The sequence below is a fragment of the Protobothrops mucrosquamatus genome, unplaced genomic scaffold (genome assembly GCF_001527695.2).
Source record: "Protobothrops mucrosquamatus isolate PMUCROS unplaced genomic scaffold, P.Mucros_1.0 scaffold183, whole genome shotgun sequence".
In the NCBI taxonomy this organism is placed as follows: domain Eukaryota; kingdom Metazoa; phylum Chordata; class Lepidosauria; order Squamata; family Viperidae; genus Protobothrops; species Protobothrops mucrosquamatus.
In genome coordinates, this window is record NW_015386542.1 from 332,726 (window position 1) to 352,473 (window position 19,748).

Genomic DNA, 19,748 nt, shown 5'->3' on the forward strand with positions numbered 1-19,748 from the left:
CCACCTCATTCTCTGTCGTCCCCTTCTTCTATTGCCCTCAATCTTTCCCAGCATTAGGCCCTTCTCCAGTGAGTCCTTCCTTCTCATTAGGTGGCCAAAGTATTTGAGTTTCAACTTCAGGATCTGGCCTTCTAAAGAGCAGTCGGGGTTGATCTCTTCTAGGACTGACCGGTTTGAATGCCTTGCAGTCCAAGGGACTCACAGGAGTCTTCTCCAGCACCATAGTTCAAAGGCCTCAATTCTTTGTCGCTCAGCCTTTCTTATGGTCCAACTTTCACATCCATCCATCCATCCATACCCTTACAGAATAATGAGACAGCCAGATTTTCTTCTGAGGTGTTTAAATCTGGACAAAAATCTTTTGTGGAATTAAGCCCATCTTAAAGTCATCATTTATATGTTACTAGGCAATATTGCAATTCTTTATTTCAGATTTTTGGCAAATAAGTCATATCCAAAACAAATTTCAATGCTGACAGTAAATCGGGGGTTTTGGAGGCTGATAAAGCACATGGATTATTTTTTCCCCAGGCTAATTTGACCATTTCATTTGCTGATGTCTGCTTCAAAAGGCAGATGGAACATATTATGAGAGGTTTGGACAGCCTATAGATTTAGTCTCATAAACATGATTATGACTGTTTATGCAATTCTGTAGAACTCTTTATATAATTGAGTATGTTCTTCTTTAAACCTTGTTGTTTTATGTACAGATTAGTTTTAAGTACTGAAACCATTAGCATCCAAGTACTTGCATTTTATTGTTCTGTTTTATTTTATTCCTACTTTAGTTAGTATTTACAGTATTTCCATCCAAGCCATATAAATTCAGGCTAGAGACTGTAGTAGATTTGCACCAACGCTTATTGCATTACATTCTGCAAGGCATCCTAACAAATTGTTGGTTGTTGTGAGCCACCCAGAGTTCCTTAAGATGGGTGGCCATATATATCTTTTAAATACATAACTGCAGATCAGTCATTTTGCAGATGCATGGCATGACAAAGGGAGTGATAAAGTGCCTATAGATTTACATATATATTTACATATGCTGAAGGATTCAGTATTAAGATGAAGACCTAATGCATTATATGCAGCAAGAAAATATTATTTTAAATGAAGGAGATTAATAACAATAGAGTAAATGCATTCTTGTATATCTTATGGTCACTGGACTTATAGAAAAGAAGCGTTATCAACTTTCTGATTCCTCCATAGATGGAATAAAATATATTTTATCTAAACAGAAGAAATAATGTGCAGAAACAATTGGCAGGAACAATTAATTGTAAGAGTTGCATGATTTCTAACCATTCTAAAAGCACATGGAAAACTCTGATTGCTGTGATTTCTTCCTGTATATCTCACATAGAAGTGAAATGAAACGCTGGATGATTTTGCTGGCTCCAAATCGACGAACAAAGTTTGTTTCCTTCACATCCAGACTTATGGGTAAGTGAAAGAGAAGGCATGACAGGTTTGCTATCCGAACAGGTTTGAAAAGTATGCTATACGTTTCTTCTTTTATTGGGTTTTAGCAACGTCAGTTCTTCTAGACTTTAAATCAGGATGGGTATTATTAATTGGGAAAGCCAGTTGGGTGTAATGGTTAAGGCAACAGGCTAGAAACCGGGAGACACTGAGTTTTAGTCATCCCTTAGGCACAAAGCCAGCTGGTTGATTCTGGATCAGTCGTTCTCTGGGAAGGAGTCAGTGGCAACTTCTGGAAACATTGAGAGAGATTCCCGCATACTATATTTTGCAGCAAGTTTTTCATATAAACCAGGATTTCATTAGCTCCTAATTCTATTAAAAATACCCATGCAGTTCCTTCTCATAAATGATTAGCAAGCTAAATTAATTTCCTTTCCTTTAACAGATTGCCCTCAAGTACAATGTGTCCATCCTTACGTGGCCCAGCAACCAGATGAACTTTCATTGGAATTGGCTGATGTCCTCAACATTCTGGAAAAGACAGATGATGGTAAGATCAACAACACTTACGCAGAGTCGTGTTGGAAGTCAACGCCTTTTCTTTCTTTTTCCCTTCTTTTCTACACTCTTCCCTTTCCCCTCCTTTTTTCCTACTATTTGTTTTTGTACTTTTGTATTTTATAATATAAACTAATAAAAAAATTAAAAAGACTTATGCAGAGTCATGTACCAGTTCCATTACAATGGAACACTATTTTATCTGCATCATTAAGGTTGGGAGACTGGAGTATATTTGAGCATTCCAGCAGTAGCAGGCTGTGGCCCAAGGAATTGACTATGAATTTTTCATACTCTTATTTAAAACTGCAATAATATTAAGGTATTTCAGTGCCAATAAAGCTGTATCTTTACATTTCCTTTAGTTGTAACATCTGCTTCAGACTTAAGATGGTATAATCAATATCACAATACATTCTAATTAAAAAATACTTTCTGCATATTGAATTATTAAGCCAATATTAATTTGATCTCTATTAGTACATTTTTTCCACCATCGCTATCTTTTCTTTTACTCTAGGCTGGATATTTGGGGAACGTTTGCATGATCAAGAAAGAGGTTGGTTCCCCAGTTCTATGGGTGAAGAGATTATGAATGCCAAGATTCGATCTCAAAATTTAAAGGAATGTTTCCGAGTGCACAAAACTGATGACAGTCAGCGGAGGAAGATGGGCAGCAGGAATAGACAATGATCATTGCTTAGTCGTCTGTTTTTCAGAAGCTATTTATGGCAGAGGCTGAGACAATGAAATGTAGTGCTTGAGAGAATGCACATGAATCATCTCTTGGCAAGCAGATCCTTTCACCTATGAACTATTGGGCTTCCTTGCATTCTTATTACAAGCTGGATAATCTTTCTGAAGACAGACTGAAAAGAAGAGAGGCTGTCATTCACCTGTACAGATGTAGAAGCTGTAAATGTCTTTCCTAATGTACTGCATACTCTGAAGATTGTAAATTTATTAATGCTGCATGATGAGGAAACTAATCACTTGAGCAACTGGGAAAATTATGTCAAAGTCCGTAAATCCAGCAATTTGGTTCTTTAGCATCTTATCCAATGGTACAAAAAAGTGCAGCATTTGATTTTCTTATGAAAAGATAATGAAGTTGTAGACAATACTACTTTGAAAGCTTATACTATAAATTGTCAACTTCCATATTTCTATACTCAGGAAGTTTCTCCTAGGAACTGAGTTTGAACTGCTCATGTGATAAACTAGTTTCTTCTTGTGTTTTGGAAAAAAGGTGGAGGTAACAAAATGATCAGGAAGTGCAATGTTGTGTAGTTAAAATGCACTACAATATTTATTTACCTGGGTGTCTTGGTTATGAACTTCCAAGTTCTAGACGGTAATATTGAAGCATGCAAAGTATATTTTCTAAAATAAGAGTCAGTTGGTTGCAGTGGCCCAATTGGGAACTCAGATTATCATCCTTCTATTTTTTTGATCTGTGTAGTCTACGCTTCTCAATGATGTATGCCAAACCACATTATTCAGGGACGATACGGAATCAATTATTCTGTTTTATAAGAAATATTATTCCCTGTCTAAACAATCACTAACTGCACTTACTTATCCAAAGTTAGTTATCTCATACACGTACCACTGGCAACCAGACAGAGTATAGTTGTGTTTGGAGTTAGTGCCAGAATGGGGAGTATATTAAGACAGGGATCCCCAACCTCTGGGCTGAGGCTCACTACCAGGCCATGGCCTATTTGGAATTGGGTCACATGAGCAGCTGGCATGCAGTTCAACTTGTATGAGTGATGGACCAGCAGGCAATCGTGCACACGCATGCCAGCCTTCCGCTTGTGCAAGTCTAGCTGCGTGCATGCGCATGCACCGGCTCGCCACTCATATGGCCCAGTTCCCCTCTCCCCGCCCCCAGCCGAGCCACCAAGCCACAAAAGTTGGGGACCACTGTATTAAGGGTTTTGTCCTAAGCAAATGCTGCACTAAACTGTATAGGAGATTGCAATATTTGAGATAATATCCCTTGAAGAGATTTCTCTGCTTGAGCCTCTTGTATACACTGAAGCATTTGCATATGTTGAAAAAGAAGTAAAAGAAAAGCAGAGAACATGTTTTCACAGCCAAATAAGCTATTCATAACATTCCACATGGGTGCTACATATGGTAAGCATCAGTAACTCATTCAGAGTCAGAACAGTAAAGTTCTGACTTTTGCTCCTTTGTTCTGTGGTTGTACATCCATAACAGCCAATGCTCATGCAAAAAAATTCAGCAGGCCCGAGACAAAAGGTGGATGTTTGTATTAAATGTCTCCAAAATTGTATCAAAGTAATAGAAATGTGATTTTACTCATTTGTTGTGCACCCTTAGCAAAGTGCATGAAGTCTGTACTTTAAACACGTGTACAGGAAAGCCTTGAGCCAAAAGAACAAGAGATGTCTCAGCATTTAATAGAGAGCCATGAAAAGCATCAAGATCCTTCTAACTTTGGAAAAGCCACAGGGTCAGCTATGGGCCCGAGCCTATTAGATTAAAAGGTTGTAAAACATTTTGCATATTAAAAACGTTACAGAAGCAATTATCAAGAAGCATTTATTTATATACTCCCAAAATAATTTATTAAATGCCCTTTCTACAAGGCACAAATATAAAAGTGTTAATTTGCCCCAAAATGAGAGACTGTTGTACTGTTGTATAATATGAAAGGCCATTGGTCTAAATCAGGGGTAGTCAACCTTGGCTCTTTTATGACTCGTGGACTTCAATTCCCAGAATTCCTGAGCCAGCTAAGCTGGCTCAGGAATTCTGGGAGTTGAAGTCCACGAGTCATAAAAGAGCCAAGGTTGACTACCCCTGGTCTAAATGATTCTGTTCTATCATTATCAGTAACACCAATTTCCAGAAGTAAGACTTTTCAGCTTGAGGGGATAGAGCGTGAATATGTGAAAACTTTTGTAATCTTTATATTAGGAAAAAACTTCACTCATATGTTCTTAGGCAATGTAGTTGTGGCCAGTATTATTAAAATATGATCCTAGTGTTTCATTGCTACTGAAATTAGAGTTTTCCAAATTGCATTAAGATTTTTTTTTCTTGAGCCATACTGATACATGTCTAAAAACACCAATGTGGCTGAGTTTTGGAGGGAAAGCGTCCATTCTCATCTCACAATGGTAATCTAATACCAATCACGTTTTGCTTGTACCATTGTTGTGCCTTTGAGTAATTTACTTGCAAAATAATAAAAAAGTAGATAAGATTGTATAAAAACATGAAAATATTACCTAAAAATTGTAGCAATGTGCAAATCACTTCCTATAATAAGTTGAGCAAGTATGTCTTTATAAAAGGATGACCTGGTAATGTTAGCTGGACTTTATGGAAGTTTAGCCACACAGACATTAGTAAGGGTCAGGTTTGTGAAGAATCCTGTAAGCAGTAGAAAAAGGCCATCTTTCAAAGGCTTCTTGTTATATATTAATAAATATGAGATATATTAATATCTGTGATATATTAATATTTTAGAGAAGGAATGAGGAACCTATCATTCTCTGGATGTTCAGCTGTAAATCCCAGAATCCATGACAATTCATCAAGCTAGAACTGGGGAAAATTGGGAGCCCAACAATTCCTATCCAAATCAATATACTTTAAGAACAATTTAAGACTGAATACTCTGAGAAGGTATTCCAATGTCTAAAGAAGCATGGATAAGTCCTGGCAGAGAAAACTCTTTGTAAATCTAAAGAAGAGCTCACTTTAGGTTATATGATGTGATACACAGTATTCTAGGGGTCTTCAAACTTGGTCCTTTTATGACTTGTGGACTTCAACTCCCAGAATTCCTCAGCCAGCATGCTGGCTGAGGAATTCTGGGAGTTGAAGTCCACAGGTCATAAAAGGACCAAGTTTGAAGACCACTGCAGTATACAGTTTAAGAAGGTAATCTGCCAAATCTACCATTGGAAAGTTTCAACCTCCTTTTTAAATCTAAATATGTAACACAACTGCACAAAAGCTTTGAGAGATGTGAGTAGAGTTTCACACTGATGTTTATAGTAGTTGCACCACTCTGTCACACATTATTAGTCAAATAGATAGAAGTGCATGTTCATAAGAGTATGCAATAAATGATGATGCTGTTCTACACAATCAAAGGAAAAGTTTGTATACTTTTTTTTAACCTTAGTGTTTCTCATCTCTCCCCAAAATAATATCCAATGTTAACAAAACTAAACTTGGCTGCTTTAAAAAAAAAAGCCAGGGCAAACATAGTATTTAGGGGGGGAAAGGCTTGTTTAATTATAACAGAACAGTATATAAAATCAGGCCATCTGAAAATAAATACAGAACTGATGATCTTACTCCCCAGCACTAGTATTTCAGGAATCAAAAACTAAGCTGCTGGTTATGGTTTTATTTTTGCTATAGCAATTAAGCCTTCGTAGTCAGTTTTAATATGTGCCTTTAAATGCATGCATGAATGTAAGGTGGCCTTTCAGTAATGCACGTGCTTCATGATATTTGGTAGTGCAAGCATCTTCTTGTCAGGAACTCGATGCTCGTAGCAGCTTCTCGGTCAGTCTAGCTCAGCGGTTCTCAACCTATGGGTCGCGACCCCATTTGGGGTCGATCGACCATTTCACAGGGGTCGCCAAGCAAGGCTGTCCGCCATTTTTTTCCCCTTTTCCGGCGGGTGCCTTACCTCCCTTGAGCTGGGCCAGCTGGTGGTCGGCCTGCTCCGTCTCTGCCGCTTGCCAGCTACGCCTTGGCCGGCGCAGGGGGCGGAACCACGCATGCGCAGCGCTCCTGGGCAGGGAAAATCCTCGACTTACGACCGGTTGGGTAGTCCTCGACTTACGACCGGTTTAGTCCTCGACTTACGACCGGTTGGGGGTCGCGGCATTAAAAAGGTTGAGAACCACTGGTCTAGCTGTACCTCCCACCCAACATCCAACTCTGCAATCATTAGACCAGGGGTAGTCAACCTTGGCTATTTTATGACTCGTGGACTTCAACTCCCAGAATTCCTGAGCCAGCTTAGCTGGCTCAGGAATTCTGGGAGTTGAAGTCCACGAGTCATAAAAGAGCCAAGGTTAACTACCCCTGCATTAGACTCTGCATTTTCAAGGCCTTTTGTCTGAAAGCGAAGAAGCACCGTGGCTGTGATCCAAGGTGGCTTGAGGACAGATTGCCCTCTGAAATGCAGGCATATCTTTGTTCTTCCTATTCTCTCCCAAAATATGCAAGCATGGAGGAAGGGGGGAAGATTCGAAAAGAGTATACTTGGGGAGGAAAACACTTTTTATTAATTTTAGGAAGCAGAACATTTTCGTAGAGTGATAACAATCAAGGCCACAATCACAGACGTGCCCAGCAGAGCAGCAATCACTATGGCACCGATAGCCCCGGGACCCAGAGACCCTGCAGATGAGATGAAAGAGAACAGAAGAGTACTTGGGTTTGGCATATACAATAAACAATGCAATAGTAAATTAGTTAAAAATGAGATACAAAGACCAAAATAAATAATTTAGTAGATTATGCCTAAAACTGCAGTTGCTGGAAGAGAATACAATACCCCCACAATTGCTCAACTACATTGAATCTATAGTGCTTCTACCATATTTGCTAAATGAGTGGCTGATAGCTACATTTAAGGATGGGGGTAAAGAGCTATGGCTCTTCCCCGCCATTTTTTATATTGCTTAAGAGTACAGTAGTGGGAATAGAAAGCTCCAGGCTATGTTGCACTCCCAATCCTGGGTCACCACCAGGTAATCCTCAGTAGAGCTGAAAAGCTAATCAGCTACTGTCAAAGATAGGAAATCATTGCTTCCTATGTAAAGGATGCACATGATGTATATTAAAAAAGAGATCATCCTTTTGATCCCCTCTGCAGACATCATCTGAGAAGGCCAGTACTTTAAAATAGATCACAAAGTTGGGAGGATATTACAGAAGATTACAATAGCAAGCCACTTTTCCATCATGCCAAGATAACTGCAAATATTCAGATGTTTTATTATTTAAAAATATACATGTTATACTCCAATTCAACTGTTGCCTTCTAACTCCTTGAATTCAAACTGGCAAAATTTAATTTTTGCAATATTAAACTAGAGATGAAATAACATAAAATTGGTATATAGATGAAATATGAAAAATAAAGATAATTGGATAACCTTTGGGGTGTGTGCGTATGTGTGTTTGCTTAAAGCTGAACCAGTGAGTCATAGCAAGAGTAGAGCTGAAATTCGTGAGCAGAGCCAAATTATTATGATCTGGATGGCACAAGCCTAGTTTGTATTAAATGTGATAGCCTCCTGTTTTCAATTTCCCATGGCTACTTATTATGATTAGAACTAAATACATTGCAATTTATGATAATGAATTTTAAAAAGCAAGTCAAAATATAGGATTGTATTCTATATTTGTTGATCCGTACTGGGATACATTAATTTTGCTGTACATTTATATACAATGGGCATACATTTATGTACACATAGTATACTATTCACTATTATTATTTACTGTGCTGGGCAGCATTATTTAAAACACAGAAAAATAATAAGTTGTAAGTATAATAAAGGCAGAAGGTAAGAGAAAGGGAGTAAAATATCAAAATACAGTTATGCCTGCTTCCAACTATTCAGAACAGAGATGAGCTGAGATTCGAATGGAAATTGTATTGCAGTTGTTAATAATAACTTTTGTTAGACACATAGGACTTATGGAGATGTGCTCAGATGCTATACACACCCCCATGCATAATCAACTTTTCTCCTTCAAATTAGCATCGGTGAACAGTATAGCACTAATCCACTATACCTCCCTATCTTTCTGATATTGTATTCCCTGTTTCCAGGCACTGATTTATGTACTGCCTTTTATTCTTTAAACGTCTCGTCTAATTTTCCTATGAAGGTTATATTCTGGGGGGTGATCCCTCAAAGACTTGCTTTGTCCAGAACACCATGTTCAGAATAACTTTCATCACTTTTAGTCTGAAGAATTTACTCCTGGAAAATTAACAACTGACCACTAAACAGCCTGGTCTAGAGGAGAGGCAGCATAGTCTGAGCAAGAAAACTCTCTTGTTCTTCAGAACTTTCTATTCCCAAACTTCTCAAGTTTTGCACGTGCCTACTAGGGTATCAGGTGCACATTTGCCACAAGCAGCACTCCTTGCTGATGGGAAGGACACACAACTAGTTTGGGTGCCCTCTGGCCAGAATTCCACAAGCACAACTAAAGTCCAGCTTTAGCCTAGGTCTGGTTCCATTGTCCTATGCAAGCTAGGATGTCTTAAGACTGGGTTGCAGACAAACATATTGTTTCCTGCATCCCACCAACTAAAAGTTACATGCAATGGACTAATTATACCTAGTACAGAAATGCCCGGAAACAGTTTGCCCCCTTTAACCCTTTCCCTTAAACTACTGTAAATTTAATTGTAATAGAGGAACAAAAATGATCCTAAAAGCTCCCATGGGATTGATATAGACAGCCAGGCCTCTTTATGTAGCCAATCAGTGGAAAAGAAAAGTGCTATGTGTATATTCAGAACCCACTCAACAATAACACATAGTTTCATTCTTTCTTTGATGGGCACGTGGCCTGAGGGAGACCTGTAAGTTCTGCAACCCTTCATTAGAAGGCCTGACAAGATGTCACTAGAACCCTCCCAATAATCAGCCCCGCTGCCAAGCACGGATACCATTGTCATTATCCAGATGGTGGAGATGGGTTGTGTCCTCTAGTTCATAATCAGATGTATATGATGGGAATCCTGTAGACTCTGAGACGCGGGCAGGAGGGGTGGTTTCTAAAGGACCTCCACCTGACTGCAGCTCTGGTGGATCATTCCACAAAGTTGGGATAGGTCCTTGTGAGTATTCTGCTGGGAAAAACATACAAGCCATTTAGTCTTTTGGCAATCCAGAGCAGGCCAAAACCTGTGCTTAAATTGCCAGTACAGTTAAGCATCAACAAGCAGAGAAAGCGGATAGGCAGTTTTTCTGAATTTCTCCAAAGGAATAAGGTCTTCTCTATAAGAATACTTTCATAAGGTAGGCCTCTCCTTTAGCAGCCTAGTAACACAGCTGCAGAAAAAGGCCCATGGGAGGAATCTCCTGGTGATGTTTTCCCTGGATTACAAAAAAAAAAAAGCCAGAAAATTTGCTCTGCCTGTCATTAGTCTAACTCTAAGCCACAATCAGTAGTGTTGTACTTTAAAAACATCTTCCAATAGGAACCTGCTGCAAAAAATAGAAAGCACTGCCCTCTGCTGGTTAAAGTCTGAAAGGCTCTAAGTAACTCAGTAGCTGCAGCTAACGCTCTTTTTTGAAAGCTCGGCTCTCTATTGCCAATCTCTGTCCTGGGCCCTTAGTCACCATTTGTTTCCTGAAAGCTATTTGCACCTATACAAGGTCATACAAGGGTCTGCAGAAGGCTAGATAGATGATAGATATATTAGACCAGGGGTCCTCAACCTTGGCAAGTTTAAGACTTGTGGACTTCAACTCCCAGAATTCCTCAGCCAGCTGAGGAATTCTGGGAATTGAAGTCCACAAGTCTTAAACTTGCCAAGGTTGAGGACCCCTGTATTAGACAGACAGACAGATACCTAAAAAGATTGTTTTGAAGGGGAAAACGTGGCTGGTGCTCAAATCTGCTTGATTTGAAATGGACTTTTGAACAATCCGATTATATTTTCTGGAATTTTTATGTCCTTTAAATTTTCATATATTTTTGTTTTATTTTAATTTTATATCGCGTGTGGGCAGTCGTGGGATTCAAATATGTGAACCACCGGTTCTCTGTGTGGATGCCGCTTCCGGAAGTCCGTTCTGGGCCTGGGCAACAAAAAATTAGCTACCGGTTCTGCCGAACTGGTGCAAACTGACTGAATCCCACCTCTGCGTGTGGGCTATTTCAGGAGATTAGAGTTAGCAAACATATATTTATTTTTAATAATTAAATAGTAATCTAAAGACAGCTTTGTTAATTGAAAAGCAATAATGAAAAAAATCAATTTTTAAACTCTTTTTTTAAAATAGGAAGGATAATTTCTTAACTTTTTAGAGTGGGAGAAAATTCCAGGTTTTCTTCTTTGCTTCATTTTGGTTTGCCCAAGCAGAAGAGGAGTGAATTCTGGTCATTGTTCTGTTTGGCATGCACAAGCCCCCCAAAATGTAGACCTTCTCAAACTTGCTTGTCTGTCTCAAAAGGAGTGCAACCAGGGTAATTTTTAAAAGCCACAACTGCATTTAGGTAAAATTTTAGATAGGAGTGGAAGAAAACCAAAGATGTGTAAACTGGAAGCCATCAAATGTATATGTCAGATCAGACGAAGGCATCTGAGTCAAATAATTTTGAAAATATCTTCCCCATCCCAACAAACAAAGGGGTGATGAAAATAGGCATCACATTAAGGAAATATTTTTTTTCTTTTTTGTGTGAGCACATGCTGCATTTAATAGCAAATCTGAGCATAATTCTTATACTGAAATGATTAAGAACACCTAAAAAGAGGCCTGTAAATTTAAATTTTTAAAAGAAATATATATAAAAGCTCAAAGATATTATGGCTATGGGTATGTAACATTTGTTGCTTGAGTATGTTAGCTTTTTACGCAGTTTGCTAGACACTCTACTACTGGCTATCCTCCTGAGGTATCTAGGTTTCTAAGAAAAAAGCATCAAATAGACACATAAGGTTTTGCATAGCTTCATTACAAGTAACAACTGATTACATGACATATACATGGCAGGGAAAATGATATTCCCAGTTACAAATGAAATTGATGTATATGCTGGGGGAAAAAAGTATTTAAGGAACAATGCAATGATTGCCCTGGGAAGATAGGGAAAGAGAGCGCTGTAGAGAGGCAGATTCAATGGGCAAAATGCAATTTATAGCATTGAACACTTCTGGGAACCCCTTAAATAAAATATCTTTTTTGCTGGGATCTGTGTAAGCTGTGGAAGGCATCAGCACAAGCTCAGGAAAAGCCAGAGTTACTATAAGATGTTCCTAACAGGCACCACAAGCACATCTCTGAGCACTCTTCATCACATATTGCCCTTTGAATCTGGATCTCTCCCTAGCCCTGTTAAAATCCTTCAATACATAGGTAGTCCTCAATTCATTTAGCATTTAGCAACAGTTCAGTTACAACGGCACTGAAAAAAGTGACTTTCAACTGTCCTCACACTTATGAGCATTGCAGCATCCCTGTGGTTACGTGATCAAAATTCAGGTGGCTAGCAGCTGGAATGTGGCCATAACTAAAGGACTACTTCTATTTTGAGGCTAAACATTGTTTTTATTGTGTTTTGCACGATGAAAGACAAAAGGCAATGCTTATATTAGCCCTTCTGGCTGGGAACTAGAATCAAACATTTTGGAGGGTATCAGGCTGTGGACAGTTGACATAAGAAGAAACAACATTTTTCAGGAATGGGCATCGTAGATAACAACTTCAATCTCAATTCAGACAATTGCAGTGGGAATTAATTTTTCCTGCAAGGTTTCTGAACACAAACCCTTATTCCTGGTGTTTCTATATTGGCTGTGCTAATCAGGCATGTCTGATCTTTGCCTTCTTGGAGATCTCAAATGAAACCAAAGAGATGGTGACACAAATTTTTTATGACTGGGGTTTTTCCCCCCCATGTGTCCAGTTCTTGTTCAATGCTGCTTCAATTCTCCAAAGAATTTAAGAAATCTGATGTATCACCATGCAAAAGCTCATGGAGCTTTATCCTTTGCTAGATTAGATATATAATATTTAGTCTGATTTGATTTGCACGCCCCCACCCCCAGAAGCCTCTGCTTGTTGATAATATACAATTTGAAAAAGCTCATTAGAAAAAAAACACAAAGCAAAACTAGCTTGCTCACGGAGAGAGTAAGCACTGAGTATAGCGGTGGGCTTAATGAAACATCTGCCTTCACATTCTCTCCCTTCTTTGCAATAGGAGCTTGCCTTGGAAACAGCAGCTTCAACTGCCAGGACAATCAAGGCAGATGACAAAGTGCTGGAACTAGGGAAGACTGGGGGCAGAGTCTCCTCCCCCTTTGCAATTATGAGGTGAGATTCCAAGAAAATTACATTTCCTTTGATGCTGCAATTCATTTTTCCCCTAAGCATCTCTGGAGAAACTGAAATGCCATTTATGTTTATATACGAGTAGACCCAGAAGGCAGGAATCAAAGCTCATTTTGTTAGGTAGCTTGAAACAGAGGCCCTAGCAAGAACTGGAGACATTCTACAGGGCCCTGTTGAAGCACTGGAAATATCACACCCAGCTGAAAACTGGAACCACCCTTAAGAACTACCTAATCGTGTAACAAAACATGTGTAAAAATAAGTCCCAGACCAAAGGACTGCAGGAGTAGCCAAGGAACATGAACAAAGCAGAGAGCAGCAATCTGTGTGTGGGTGCCCATTTATATGGACAAACTGATCCTTCCAAAAGGTTATGTTAGTCGATCAACAGAATTGCACCAAACAAGAAGGAAGGAAGGAAGGAAGGAGGGAGGGAGGGAGGGAGGGAGGCCAAATCATTATCCTATTTTTTTAGGACTTTTGGGAAAGAAGGTTTCCCCCCCCCCTCTGAAAGCCACATGGAAGTACTTTGATCTATCTTAGCAAGATGGCCTGTATGCAGGACTTTGCCCTGGCCAGCCTGAATTTACAGAGATATATGGACATGCCAAAAAGATTTCTTTAAAATTATGCAGACCTTCCAGGTACACTAGTCACTGGAGTACGTTTGATGGTCAGGAAAGATCTGTTTCTCTGTGCCACTGCCTATGAATGGCCACTTGGAAGTAATATGAAGGAATTGTGGCCCTGTGTACCTATCCTGTGCAGTGTACCAAGTTCCAATTTGGCATATTTTAGACACGTTTTAAAAAGCTACCTTCTGATGTTGGTCTTCCCATGCCTCTGCCACTGACTATGCCAGCAATTCTGTTCTAATGAATGTTTTTCATTTCATTTTGTTTTGCTTTGAAATTTTTATAACATACTTTATACATTGCTTAGGGGTCTTCCTATTACACTTAAGGGCAAATGCAGTCATGTAATTGTAAAAGTGATAAAATAGTAACTGTAATCATTTACAACCCTTGACCCACCTCCCATATTTTAGGGCAGGAGATTCCTTTTGAATCTCCTTTAGGGCAGGAGATTCCTTTCCTAGGACCTCAGAAGTTTATTATTTGCTTAAATAATGCAGAGCAGACCAGAACAACTTCACATGTGCAAAAGCCTAGCTATGTTGATGCATGCAACATGAAGCACAAATTATAAGTATGTTTTTCCATATGGCAGTTTGTTTCTATATTGTGAGCCAATGATCATTATTGGGGAGAGAGAGATAGAAGTGAGGGAATTCTTCCTTTGCTGCTTAATAAAGCTGCAATTTTATTACTTTCTTACTTAGGAAGAAGCCTAATAGAATTCAGATTGGAATAGTCACATGTAAGATTACATTAGGTAAACAATAATTTAGTCAAACATTTCATACAAAAGCTTGCTTCTGAGAATGGTTTTATTGAACAAGGTGGGATAGAGAGTGTTTGTGGTTGGCCATTGTGTAATTTTTTTTTTACTGAATTTGGAATTACTGTATATACATGCTAGCCTAGGAATATACTCCAGTCCACCTAGTGCATACGCTGACAAAGAGGTTTTTTTTAAAATTAATCTTCTTGCTTACTTCTAAGCAAAGAAACAAGGGTCAGTGTGCTAACTTTCCTTATTATCTGCTCTACCCACTTAATCAAAATTGATACATGGCCCTTGAAATATTTGCAGAATTGGACGGTAAAAGCTACACTTCAAAGTGCAAACTTTAAAGAAAGAACATAAGAAACTATCATCTGAATGTCTTGTTTGATTAGACCTGCACAAAGTTGAAAGCTAGTTTGGTGTACCGGTTAAAGCAGCTGGATTAACAACTGGAAGGCTATGAGTTCTAATCCTGCTTGAGGCACAACCTTGGGACATTTTTTTTCTCTCTGTCCTCAAAAGGAGGAAAGGGCAGAACTGTTTTTGAAAAGTTTACCAAGAAAATGGCATGGACTTGTCCAGGCAGTCACCAAGAGTCAATAATAACTGGAGAGCACAAAAACCAAACAAAACCCTAAACAAAACCCAGCCCAAATAGATGATCTCATTAGAATCTGAGAGAGACAGGAATCTGGATGGAAAGACAGGAACAAAACAATTTTGTTGTGCTATGCAAAGCACCTTGAAATTACCAGGTCCTTTCTGAGTTTGAAATATTGGCAGCTATGAAATTTATGATACAGATTTGGTCATCTCCATCCCACTAAACATTCCAAATATGACAAATAAGCAATAAATTCTGATATAGGATTGTCTCCTTAGTTGAGCGTTAGGCAGGAATTTGAAGTAACCATCACAGCAATATTGTTTTAATGCAGAGTACCTTGAATTACTTTTAGCTTTCTTCAGATTTATTGATACAGGGAAAAAAGTGGCTATGGTAAGTTAGGAAAAAGGTCTATTGGTTTTGGAGAAAAAAAATAGGTCAGCTGAACTTAAACATACAAAATATCAACAGTGAGCTTTTGCTTAGAAGGGCACAATGGGATTTGGGGTTGTGTCTTCTCAGAATCAAGAATACAACTCTCTGCACACATTAAGCTCACTTATTTTTAGGCAGCACCAAGCCAGTTTACTTCAAGCTAGCCTTTATTAGCCAGGAAAGTGGATAATTCAAGTATTATTTTATTATTTGCGTTCTCTTTATACAATTGTGACTGAGCAAGGAAAAAACTGCGCAGACATTTGACTCAACTGCTTCCATGTCTTCTTCGGGGCTGGCTGGACTATCTCCTTGCTCAGCTTGGATGACTCTGCTTCAGAAAGCCGAGCAATCAACACAGAAAAGCAGGGACCAAAATGCTTTTGGAAATCAACAGTGGACTGTCTGGATCCAGGTAGCCACCATGGGCGTGTGGCCAGTGTGTGGATGAATGAAGCCCTTCTTCAGAGGCACAAGGGAAGACTGTGGTGCAGTTCTCTGTCCTGGATCGGTAGAGGCTGAATGTTAAACAAAACTTGTTTACAAGAAGTCGGTCTATACTGCCCATGCTGGCGCTACCCTTTTCATCATTCTGTTTGAGCTTGAAGCATTCCCCCTTGCCCCCCCCCCAGAAGCAAGCTGGAAAAATTCATTTCAAAAAATCAAAACACAATGGGCAAAAAGTAATCTTCATAATGCATACTACATAACCTAATTAAACTGGTTATTGTTGATCGTTGTTCAGAATTCCATGCAGATGTGCACTTGTGAGGTTGCACGCTTCAGTCACAAGTACACATGAATTGAAATTAGTTAAAAACAGACAGTTGGTAAATGCATACATAACTATATTCAAATGCTGCATGAACAAAATAAAACAGAAAAACTAGGCACATAATTTATTCCTCTACAAATAGAAGGATTTTCCATTTGGCTGTGAAATCTTGTATGCACTATTAAAATTTACAGCGTGCAGGAAAAATTGTAGGGCAGATCATAAAGTGATCAGCATAAGTATCTTGAAAACAATGCAGTTGCTTGCCAGAATTAACCCAGTTTTATAAAAAGCAACACTTGCCAGATTAGCTTTATGTTTTTTCTTAGATAATTTTAAGATCTGTTACACATATTTCAGCATACAATTTCACAAGAAATCTTTGATTACAAATTTCCAACTCCTGGTTGATCTTGATTGGATTTAGAAGCTAAGAAAAAACTTAATAATTTAATAGAGTTGGAAGGGATCTTGGAGGTCATCTAGTCCAACCCCCCGCTCTGGTAGGAGACCCTATACCATTTCAGACAAATGATTGTCCAGTCTCTTAAAAACTTCCAGTGTTGGAGCATTCACAACTTCTGGAGGCAGGTTGTTCCACGGATTAATTGTTCTGTCAGGAAATTTCTCCTTAGTTCTAGGTTGCTTATCTCTTTGATTAGTTTCCATCCATTGCTTCTTGTCCTGCCTTCAGGCGCTTTTTTGGGAAAATAGCTTGACTCCCTCTTCTTTGTGGCAACCCCTGAGATATTGGAACATAGCTATCATGTCACCCCTCGTCCTCTTCATTAAACTAGACATACCCAATTCCAGCAACTGTTCTTTGTATGTTTTATCCTCCAGTCCCCTAATCATCTTTGTTGCTCTTCTCTGTACACTTTCTAGAATCTCAACATCTTTTTTACATCGTGGTGACCAAAACTGGATATAGTATTCCAAGTATGGCCTTACCAAGGCATTATAAAGTGATATTAATACTTCATGTGAACTTTCTTCTATCCCTCTGTTAATGCAATCTAGCACTGTGTTGGCTTTTTTGGCAGCTGCAGCAAACTGCTGGCTCATATTTAAGTGATTGTCTATTAGGACTCCGAGATCCCTCTCACAGTTACTACTATTGAGCAAGGTACCACCCATACTGTACCTGTGCATTTGGTTTTTCTTGCCTAAATATAGAACCTTACTTTTTTCACCATTGAATTTCGTTTTGTTAGATAATGCCCAATGTTCAAGTCTGTCAAGATCCTTCTTTATCTTAAGCCTATCTTCTGGAGTATTAGCTATTCCTGGTGTCGTCTGCAAATTTGATGAGATCCCCATCTATCCCCTCATCCAAACCATTGATGAAGATGTTGAAGAGCATTGGGCCCAGAATAGAGGCCTGGGGCACCCACTACACACTTCCCTCCATATAGATGCAGATCCATTGAGGGCCACACGCGGAGTACAGCCAGTCAGCCAGCTACGAATCCATCTGGTGGTGATGCTGTCTAATCCACATTTTTCTATCTTATCAAGTAGTAGGTTGTGGTCTACCTTATCAAATGCCTTATATCCACAGCATTCCTCTAGTCCACTAATTTTGTCACCTGGTCAAAGAATACAATAAGATTTGTCTGGCATGATCTGTTTTTGACAAACTCACGTTGGCTTTTGGTTATGACTTTGTTTGCCTCTAAGTGTTCGCTGATTCGTTGCTTATCTTTTCCAAAATCAACTTATACTTGGACAAAAGACCACCAGTAAATATAAAGACTGTCAGTTAGTTAAAAAGCATCCTGAATGAAGACAATGGCAAACCATGTCTATATTGTTGTGAAGAAAATTCATGATTATTTTCCTCTAGCGGGAGTTGAGAGTGAATCAGGGTGCCTTTCCTTCACTGAAAAAAAAAATCTTTCTTCTTGAACGTCTTCTAAAATTTTATTACATCGAAAATAAAACATCCTCATTCATTTTTTTCTTCTGCTTTGTGTCCAGTTTTTAGAAACTGCCTGGGCAAGTCCCTGCAGTTTTCTTGGCAAGGTTTTTCAAAAGTGATTTACCATTGCCTCCTTCCAAGAGCTGAGAGAAAGTGACTGGCCTGTTACACAACTAGGTTTATGCCTAAGGTGGTTTCTAGCTCGATGCCTTAACTACTATACCAAACTGGCTTCCATTTATTCCATTCCATTCCATTCATGCTATCATTATCAAATATTTAAGAAATATTTTGCAAACTTTGTTGGTTTAAAAAATGATGTCATAATTTTACAGAAATGAGTTTTTGTGTATTTAACATATGTGAAAAATAGAGAATAGTCTTTTTTGTTGTTTAATAGGAAACAGTTCAAGTTTTAAGACAAATGTACAATGCTGAATAAAAACTGAGCAGCTTAACATCTGCCGAGCTTTGAATCCAAATGATAGAAAAAAGATACATCTCTTAATATATATTTACTATGATATTCTGAAACCTCTTCCATTTCCATATTCTTCTCCCACTTGTACTTGTAATTGAAATAACATTTATTTCCAGAAATATCAGCACAGCCTATATTTTTTGCACTGGACTGAGAACCTTGACATCAGAGTCTGCATCAAAATTCGTCTCTAGACACAATAAGCGGCAAGGGACTATGGGTCAGTGGTACAATGCATATTCTTTTATTTAAAGATTCCTCCCAAATAATCCAAGTAAAAAATCTCAAACATCAGTGCAAGAACGTATTTTTGTCTGAAATCTCTGAGAACTATGTACTTCAAATGGGAGACAAGGGACAGAATGAGTACTAAAAGAGTACTGAACTATTCACTTTTCTTGGAGGAATATTATTTCTCTGAACTATTCATTTTGTTTGGAGGAAAATTTTACATATCCTCAATGCTTTCAGCAGTTGTATTGGTTCATGGCTAAGATCTGAATGTATATTCTATTTTGCATTTATTTTCCAGGAACAATGAACACATGAACACACACACACACACACACACCTTCCACACTAATGCTTTTTATAATAATATGTGTTTCTATATATTTTTATAATACTGAATCTCACCGATATTTGAATTATGACTTTCATAGTACTGAGCAAATTGGAGAAATTAACCCTTCCACAAATCAGTTCTGCAATCTATTATTCAAACTAAGCATCTTGAAATACATTTGCTATCATCAATTCATAATTCTTTCTGTTAACCATATGGAGATAAAACCCCCAAGAATGTCATAGAAACTTGCATATGGCTCATACATCTTACTCCAACAACTGTGGAGTTTTTTTTATGTTTCAACAAGCGTTCACTCTCATCTTCAGATACAGAATTAAAAACGTCCATTAAAAATGGAATAATTCCCAGTGTAAAATTCTATAGCCAAAACCATGTCCCATGTTTATATGATGATTTTTTCTGAACACACCAGAGTTAACTCTATCAATAAAGATTTAAG

The 19,748-nt window shown here is 38.5% G+C and overlaps 2 protein-coding genes across 2 annotated transcripts in view; one reads left to right on the top strand and one right to left on the bottom strand.

The window, feature by feature from the left end:
* The window catches only part of NGEF (neuronal guanine nucleotide exchange factor), a 31,739-nt gene extending 28,064 nt beyond the window's left edge, over nucleotides 1-3,675 (top strand). Inside the window, exons 10-12 of the mRNA XM_029283690.1 lie at nucleotides 1,373-1,452; nucleotides 1,880-1,984; nucleotides 2,513-3,675. Of these exons, the coding sequence (XP_029139523.1) occupies nucleotides 1,373-1,452; nucleotides 1,880-1,984; nucleotides 2,513-2,685 (358 nt within the window). The 3' untranslated portion in view covers nucleotides 2,686-3,675. The remainder of the gene's footprint in view (nucleotides 1-1,372; nucleotides 1,453-1,879; nucleotides 1,985-2,512) is intronic.
* A 3,613-nt stretch (nucleotides 3,676-7,288) lies between these two features.
* Nucleotides 7,289-10,014, bottom strand: SNORC (secondary ossification center associated regulator of chondrocyte maturation). The gene is made up of 2 exons (XM_015813729.1): nucleotides 9,695-10,014; nucleotides 7,289-7,398 (listed from the first exon to the last, which is right to left on the bottom strand). Exons 1-2 carry the CDS (start codon nucleotides 9,897-9,899, stop codon nucleotides 7,289-7,291), a joined length of 315 nt encoding a protein of 104 aa, XP_015669215.1. The 5' UTR covers nucleotides 9,900-10,014.
* Nucleotides 10,015-19,748: the final 9,734 nt, after the last annotated feature.